Source organism: Clinocottus analis, unplaced genomic scaffold, assembly GCF_023055335.1.
Source record: "Clinocottus analis isolate CAN_PGR_092001 unplaced genomic scaffold, fCliAna1.0.p SCAF_146, whole genome shotgun sequence".
Taxonomy (NCBI): Eukaryota; Metazoa; Chordata; class Actinopteri; order Perciformes; family Cottidae; genus Clinocottus; species Clinocottus analis.
The window spans coordinates 18,110-27,189 of NW_027175872.1; the positions used below are offsets into that span (position 1 = coordinate 18,110).

General features: G+C 50.3%; 1 protein-coding gene across 1 annotated transcript; it reads left to right on the forward strand.

Moving 5' to 3' along the window:
* Positions 1-3,719: 3,719 nt before the first annotated feature.
* LOC137785316 (putative uncharacterized protein DDB_G0271982) lies at positions 3,720-4,025 on the forward strand. The gene has a single exon (XM_068576444.1). The coding sequence runs from the start codon at positions 3,720-3,722 to the stop codon at positions 4,023-4,025; it is 306 nt and encodes a 101-aa protein (XP_068432545.1).
* The last annotated feature ends 5,055 nt before the right edge of the window (positions 4,026-9,080 follow it).

Consider the following 9,080-nt stretch of genomic DNA (forward strand, 5'->3'; position numbering starts at 1 on the left):
TATACTAGTAGAGTAGTATAACGTACTAGTAGAGTACTATAAAGTACTAGTAGAGTAGTATAAAGTACCAGTAGAGTAGTGTAAAGTACCAGTAGAGTAGTGTAAAGTACTAGTAGAGTAGTATAACACACTATTAGAGTAGTATAAAGTACTAGTAGAGTAGTATAAAGTGTGTCGTGTGTGTTTCATAAAGCTCATAATCAGTGTTATTGTAGCATCAGAGCTGCTTCTGGATGAAGAATGCTCAGAGCCAACATGCTCTGGTCTGTGTGTGTGTGTGTGTGTGTGTGTGTGTGTGTGTGTGTGTGTGTGTGTGTGTGTGTGTGGGAGTGAGACAAAATCCCCCCCTCAATCCCACACACACACACACACACACACACACACACACACACACACACACACACACACACACACACACACACACATGGGTTTGATCACCATCATGGTGGAGTCGTTCCCGGCGAGTGCGGCCGATTGGCCGTGGAGGGTCCTCTGCTCGTGGAGCGACTCTGGGCAGCTCCGGCTCTGGCAGCGGGCCGGCTCGGCCTGGCTCGGCTCGGCCTGGCTCGGCACAGCTTGCCTCAGTTGACCAGCAGCCCGGGCAGACGGCCAGCAAGCAAACAGCCCTATTAGCATTTGGTCTGGATTAAAGGGAATGCTCAAGGGGAGAGCGAGCTCGACACGGCCTGGAGGCTGGAAGCCTGGAGGCCTGGAAGCCTGGAGGCTGGAGGCCTGGAAGCCTGGAAGCCTGGAGGCTGGAGGCCTGGAGGCTAGAGGCTGGAGGCCTAGAGGCCTGGAGGCTGGAGGCTGGAGGCCTGGAGGCTGGAGGCCTGGAGGCTGGAAGCCTGGAGGCTGGAGGCCTGGAGGCTGGAAGCCTGGAGGCCTGGAGGCTGGAAGCCTGGAGGCTGGAGGCCTGGAGGCTGGAGGCCTGGAGGCCTGGAGGCTGGAAGCCTGGAGGCTGGAGGCCTGGAGGCTGGAAGCCTGGAGGCCTGGAAGCCTGGAGGCTGGAGGCCTGGAGGCCTGGAGGCTGGAGGCCTGGAGGCCTGGAGGCTGGAGGCCTGGAAGCCTGGAGGCTGGAGGCTGGAGGCCTGGAGGCTGGAGGCCTGGAGGCCTGGAGGCTGGAGGCCTGGAGGCTGGAAGCCTGGAGGCTGGAGGCCTGGAGGCTGGAGGCCTGGAGGCCTGGAGGCTGGAAGCCTGGAACTCTGGAACACAGGAACGCAGGAATGCTGGAACTCTGGAACTCACCCCTTCAGAGGGGAGGGGCTTCATGGAGGTGGGCCTTCATGGGGAGGGGCTTCAGGTGGAGGGGCTTCATGGGGAGGGGCTTCAGGTGGAGGGGCTTCATGGGGAGGGGCTTCAGGTGGAGGGGCTTCATGGGGAGGGGCTTCAGGGTGAGGGGCTTCATGGGGAGGGGCTTCAGGGGGAGTGGCTTCAGGGTGAGGGCTTCAGTGGGAGTGGCTTCAGGGAGAGGGGCTTTAGGAGGAGTGGCTTCAGGGAGAGGGGCTTTAGGAGGAGTGGCTTCAGGGGGAGGGGCTTTAGGAGGAGTGGCTTCAGGGGGAGGGCTTCAGGGAGAGGGGCTTTAGGAGGAGTGGCTTCAGGGAGAGGGGCTTTAGGAGGAGTGGCTTCAGGTAGAGGGGCTTTAGGAGGAGTGGCTTCAGGTAGAGGGGCTTTAGGAGGAGTGGCTTCAGGGGGAGGGCTTTATGAGGAGTGGCTTCAGGGAGAGGGGCTTTAGGAGGAGTGGCTTCAGGGGGAGGGCTTCAGTGGGAGTGGCTTCAGGGGGAGGGCTTTATGAGGAGGGCTTCAGGGGGAGGGCTTCAGGGGGAGGGGCTTCAGGAGGAAGGGCTTCAGGGGGAGGGGCTTCAGACTCTGCAGGATTGAGTCCAGCATGCCGTCAGACTTCTGCTTTTGCTACTGAAGTTACAGCAATGCAATGTTTCACTTTCCCGTTATCGACAAGTGATGCTGCTGAAAATGAAAACATTTTAATAATCAAACAAAGAAACAAAGACAATAAGAAAATGGTCTTTTATTTTGTGAACAAATGGCCGACAGAAAGCTGGAGAAACACAGTGAAGAGGAAAGAGAGACAAAGTGGGACAGAGTACAGCAGGAGTCATGTCACACACACACACACACACACACACACACACACACACACACACACACACACACACACAGGGGCATCGTGCATGTTAATCTGAACTGATTGCATGTCCACTTACATAAATTATGGACTGTGGCGGATGCATTATTTACTCGGTAGAATTAAAAAGGCATGCGAGGTTGCTGGATGCCGTCACAACATCACGACACACACACACACACACACACACACACACACACACACACACGCGCACACACACACAGCACACACGCACACATGCACACATGCACACACGCACACACGCACACACACACACACACACACACACACACACACACACACACACACACACACACACACACACACACACACACACCTCAGCAGGGTGCAGTTTTAACAGAAACGGGCCTATACCTGACCACGCCTCTTTTCTTCACCAACACCTGTTCGTCCAACCTTTTCCGCTTGCTCCCTCCCTCCTCTTCCTCCTCTTCCTCCTCTCCATCCTCTTCCTCCTCTTCCTCCTCTCCCTCCTCTTCCTCCTCTCCCTCCTCTTCCTCCTCTCCCTCTTCTTCCTCCTTTCCATCGTCTTCCTCCTCTTCCTCCTCTCCTTCCTCTCCCTCTTCCTCCTCTCACTCCTCTTCCTCCTCTCCCTCTTCCTCCTTTCCCTCTTCTTCCCTCCTCCCCTCCTCTCCCTCCTCTCCCTCTTCCTCCTCTCCCTCCTTGTCCTTCCTTCCTCCCCTCCTCTTCCTCCTCTTCCTCCTTTCCATCCTCTTCCTCCTCTCGTTCCTCTCCCTCTCCTTCCTTCCTCCCCTCCTCTCCCTCTTCCTCCTCTCCCTCCTTGTCCTTCCTTCCTCCCCTCCTCTTCCTCCTCTTCCTCCTTTCCATCCTCTTCCTCCTCTCGTTCCTCTCCCTCTCCTTCCTTCCTCCCCTCCTCTCCCTCCTCTCCCTCTTCCTCCTCTCCCTCCTTGTCCTTCCTTCCTCCCCTCCTCTTCATCCTCTTCCTCCTCTTCCTCCCTCCTCTCCCTCTTCCTCCTCTCCCTCCTCTCCTTCCTTCCTTCCCTCCTCTCCTGTCTTTCCTCACCATGCGTCTGTCCTCTCAGCCGTCTTTCCTTCCATCTTTTCTCTGCTTCTCCTCCTTCATTCATAGATTATTTTTAATCTGACCATTCTTTTCTTCCTCTCTTAATCCATGCTTCCTCACACCCCTCTTCCCATCTCCTTTTTCCTCTCTTTTCTTTGTGTCCGTCCTCATTCTCTCTCTCAGTGTTGTTCTAACTTTATCCTCCGTCCCTCTTCTCTTCACATTCTTCTCTTTGTTTCCTCCTCTCCAGCTAATGCCTTGCTATGTAGCTCCTCCCCTTTTCCTTCATACATTCATGTGTAGCTCCTCCCCTTTGCATCCTCTTTCTTTTCTTCAGGTTCTTATTCCTTCCTTTCCTCCTTAAGACATGTTTTTCTTCCCTCCTTTCATCTCTTCTTCTGTGTAATCTGACTTCCACCTTTCTTTCTCTTTTTTCATGTGTAATGTCTTCACTCGCTCCATCCGCTGCCCGTCCCGCTCTGATGATGTCACATCACACGAGACAGGACCCTTGAAGGAGGCCAGAGAACCATGGAACCAGAGGACCAGGAAACTAGAGGACCAGAGAACCGGAGAACCAGAGGACCAGAGGACCAGAGAACAAGAGAACCAGAGAACCAGATAACAAGAGCACCAGAGAACCAGAGAACCAGAGAACCAGAGACCCAGAGAACCAGGGAACCAGAGGACCAGAGAAGCGGAGAACCAGAGAACCAGGGAACCGGAGAACCAGAGAACCAGGGAACCAGGGAAACAGAGAACCAGAGGACCAGAGAACCGGAGAACCAGCGGACCAGAGAAAATGAGCCCAAAATATCAGAACTCAAATCTCAATAGTCGGGTTTTTCCTCCTGTTCTTCTTCCTCCTCCTCCTCCTCCTCCTCCTCCTCCTCCTCCTCCTCCTCCTCCTCCTCTTCCTCCTCCCCCTCCTCCTCCTCCTGCTCCTCTTCCTCCTCCTCCTCTTTCTCCTCTTCCTCTTCCTCCTCCTCCTCCTCCTCTTCCTCCTCCTCCTCCTCCTCCTCCCCCGTCATAAAGCTCACATCAGGATGTAAAGTGTGGCAGCGTCTCCTCGCAGCAGAACATCCTGAGCTTTCCTGTAACTTTTGGCCAACAAGTCTCAAGAGAAGGAGAGAAGGAGCGAAGGAGAGAAGGAGCGAAGGAGAGAAGGAGAGAAGGAGAGGAGAGAAGGAGTCCTCTGAAACAGAAGAGAGAGAATACAACAAGAGAGAAGAAGAGACAGAGTCTCTCAGCAGGAAGGAGGAAGTCAGCGCTCGCTCCCAGCAGCCGACAATCTCGGCCGACTTAGCTCCTAAATATAGCGCGCGCTATTCATGTCGTGTTATTGCAACGCTAATGCCCACAATCGCGGCTTTCGGAGGGCTAGCCGGCCCGGTAAGCGGGCCGCCGGCTCCTGAATATGCATGCCGCCGCGCCGCGAGAAGAGAAGAGCGCCAAGGCGAGACGCAGAGGATTTGATGTTCAATAAAAAAGAGAAAGCCTTTGACATGGAATAGGAGCGCGGCCCAGCCTCCATATGAAAAGAACCAGGAGAGGGAATTAGATGGATGGAGAATTCCTTCAGAAACACAGAGGCAGAAACGCGTTATGAGAAAAGAAAAGGGATATGAGTGTGTGTGTGTGTGTGTGTGTGTGTGTGTGTGTGTGTGTGTGTGTGTGTGTGTGTGTGTGTGTGTGTGTGTGTGAGTGTGAGTGTGAGAGTGTGTGTGTGTGTGTGTGTGTGTGTGAGTGTGAGTGTGAGTGTGAGTGAGAGTGTGAGTGAGAGTGTGTGTGTGTGAGTGTGTGTGTGTGTGTGTGAGTGTGCAAGTGGGTGACAGAAAGCACACACTCTTCCCTCCCTGCGCCCTCTTTGACAGCGATACAGAATAACACAAACCTCAGGAACATCTGAGGGAAGTCATTGGAAAGTCTCACTGCAGCTCCTCGTCTCCCAACTCTTTTAAAAAAAAAAAAGAAGCACTCCGACAACTTTCTGCGAGCTTTACGCGGCGTTTAAAGATTACCTTTGAAATCAGGAGTCACTTAACAAGCTCCTTAAATGAGACGCAGCCTGCGGGTCAGCCTCATTACTGATGCCATTAGCGGCGAGCAGGAGCTGCTAGCGGCCCGCTAAGTGACGGTGGAGACCCTGGTGGAGGTGAACCGAGAGGCCCGAGTGAGACGCCGCTGCTGCGCTGAGGATGAGGAGGATGCAGCAGCAGGTGATATTAATCACGTCATTAGCGCTCTGTGAAGACGCCGAGGATGTGACTCGGTTCTGTTCTCCAAACGTTCTCTAATCCACAGGAGCTCAAACAGAACGCAGCTTCAGGGAGTCTTTGTGGTGGCGGACATGCTAACGCTAACCCTCTCACCCTAACCCTTTACCCCTAACCCTTTAGCCCTCTCACCCTAACCCTTTAACCCTCTAACCCTTTAACCCTAACCCTTTAACCCTCTAACCCTCACACCCTTACCCTTTAACCCTCTAATCCTTTAACCCTTTAACCCTTTAACCCTAACCCTTTAACCCTCTCACCCTAACCCTTTAACCCTTTAACCCTAACCCTTTAACCCTCTCACCCTAACCCTTTAACCCTTTAACCCTAACCCTCACACCCTAACCCTCTCACACCCTAAAGCCTTTAACCCTTTAACCCTCTAACCCTAACCCTCACATCCTAAAGCCCGAACCCTTTAATCCTTTAACCCTTTAACCCTTTGATCCTTTAACCCTTTAACCCTTTAACTCTTTAACCCTCTAATCCTTTAACCCTTTAACCCTTTAACCCTCTAATCCTTTAACTCTTTAATCTTTTAACCCTTTAACCCTCTAATCCTTTAACCCTTTAATCCTTTAACCCTTTAACCCTTTAATCCTTTAACCCTCTAATCCTTTAACCCTTTAATCCTTTAATCCTTTAACCCTTTAACCCTTTGACCCTCTAATCCTTTAACTCTTTAATCGTTTAACCCTTTAACTCTTTAACCCTCTAATCCTTTAACCCTTTAACCCTTTAACCCTCTAATCCTTTAACTCTTTAATCTTTTAACCCTTTAACCCTCTAATCCTTTAACCCTCTAATCATTTAACCCTTTAATCCTTTAACCCTTTAACCCTTTAACCCTCTAATCCTTTAACCTTTTAATCCTTTAACCCTTTAACCCTCTAATCCTTTAACCCTTTAACCATGTAATCCTTTAACCCTCTAATCCTTTAACCTTTTAACCCTTTAATCCTTTAATCCTTTAACCCTTTAATCCTTTAATCCTCTAATCCTCTAATCCTCTAATCCTTTAACCCTCTAATCCTTTAACCTTTTAACCTTTTAACCCTTTAACCTTTTAACCCTTTAATCCTTTAATCCTTTAATCCTTTAACACTTTAATCCTTTAATCCTCTAATCCTCTAATCCTTTAACCCTCTAATCCTTTAACATTTTAACCTTTTAATCTTCTAATCCTTTAACCCTTTAATCCTCTAATCCTCTAATCCTTTAACCCTAACCTGTGGACATGTTGGACAGAAAGTAGTTGCCGAACCTTAACAAACAGTTGTGTTGCCTAACCTTAACAAACAGTTGTGTTGCCTAACCTTAACAAACAGTTGTGTTGCCTAACCTTAACAAACAGTTGTGTTGCCTAACCTTAACAAACAGTTGTGTTGCTTGAACTTAAGGAGTAGTTGTGTTGCCTGAACTTAACAAGTAGTTGTGTTGCCTTAACCAAATGTTAAGTTGCGTCAGTGGCCACCAACATGCAGTGTGCTGTGAAGTTGTTGTGTGCATCTCAGAGGGTTGTGCGTCATGAGAGACACACTGGAGTGCAACACGTGTCACACAGTGAAGGTGAACACGGGTTCAGCAGCGAGAAGAGAGCGCTGCAGTTGCATGTCAGCAGGAGGAGACCGTTGCTGAATAATGCACACGAGGCAACACAACTCAGCCACACAAGTGCATGCAGGAGCTGCATTCACGCTCAGATCTGCACACGCGCTGCGCACACACACGCATGCAGAGGGCCTGTGGGAGCCCATGCGTGTGCTCTGGTGGGGCGGGTCCTCATTATCAGTGTTTCCAGTGGCATTGAGGCTCGATCGCTCCTGACAACACAACTGTTACTGCACAGATTCATAAATCATGGACTTCTAGTGAAGAATTAAAACAGGTCTCCACCACTGCAGCCCGGGCTGACCTCCACGTTACAGTCCCCGTGCACACACACACACACACACACACACACACACACACACACACACACACACACACACACACACACACTATATATATATATATATATATATATATATATATATATATATATATATATAGTGTGTGTGTGTGCTTTATACTGTATATACAGTAGTATATACAGTATATACAGTATATACTGTATACACAGTACATACAGTACAGACAGTATGTGCATACTTGTGTATTTTTGAGTATGTTTGCAGACTCTAACCCTCCTACAGCACGTCCTCAGCACCTCCTCGTTCACATCCCTGAGTGTGTGTCCCTGAGTGTGTGTCCCTGAGTGTGTGTCCCTGAGTGTGTGTCCCTGCAGAGACGCGTGTTCACCTCCTGCTGGCTGCGTGAGGACTGCAGGTAACAAGAGCTGCAAGTACAACACAAGTTAACATACTAGGTACACACTCACAGTTTGCACACACACTGGTGTGGTTCAGAATGACACGATGTCACAAACGAGGTGGTAAGTGTGTGTGAGAACGAGGAGGCTAGGGATTAGTGAAGGAGGTCAACCTCGACTCCTAAGGATGAGGAGGAAGGAAACACTGAGAAATGTTCAATTGTGTTGTTGCTCAAGTCTGTGACTGTGTGTGTGTTTACAGACTGTGTGTGTGTTTAATATAGACTGTGTGTGTTTACAGACTGTGTGTGTTTATAGGACTGTGTGTGTGTTTAATATAGACTGTGTGTGTGTGTGTGTGTGTTGATAAAATAATGCAAGGTGAAAGCTGAGTGTTGATACAGTGTGAAGTGTGTGTCCTTCATCTATAGAGAGGAATATACACACAGATACACAAAGAACACACACATTCGCACACTATCCGCATGGAGACACAACACACACGCGTCTACTGTAAATACACAAACTGTAAACACCACACAGTCACAGGCAAGAACACAATACATACACACATCTACTGTGCAAATACCCACTTGCTTGTACGCACACACACACACACACACACACACACACACACACACACACACACACACACACACACACACACACACACACCGTGGCACTGTGGGCACTTAAGACAGAACATTTTAATAAAATGCTGGAAGAAGAAGAGCTTCATGAAAGTGACGTGAACGAGGAGCTGCTGACTCCTCCTCCTCTTCCTCCTCTTCCTCCTCCTCCTCTTCCTCCCTCCTTCCTTTCCTCTCTTCCTCCCTTCCTTCCTCCCATCCTCCCTCCCTCCCTGTCTTCCTTCCTCACTCTCTTGCTTCCTCCCTCCCATCCTCCCTACCTTCCTCCTTCTCTTTCCCTCCCTCCATCCTTCCATGAACCCTTCCTCCCCTCCTCCTCCTCTCGCTCCTCCTCCCTCTTCCTCCTCTTCCTCCTCCTCTTCCTCCTTCTCCTCTTCCTCCTCCTCCTCTTCCTCCTCCATGAGAGGAACCAGGAGTTGTTGCCAAATTCAAATTGATGCTGAATAATGTGAACGATGGTCTCTGTGTGAGAGGAAAAAAGTACTGTCTCTCTCTCTCTCTCTCTCTCTCTCTCTCTCTCTCTCTCACACACACACTCTCTCTCTCTCTCTCTCTCTCTCTCCCTCTCCCTCTCTCTCTCTCTCTCTCTCTCTCTCTCTCTCTCTCTGTCTCTCTCTCTCCCTCTCTCTCTCCCTCTCTCTCTCTCTCTCTCTTC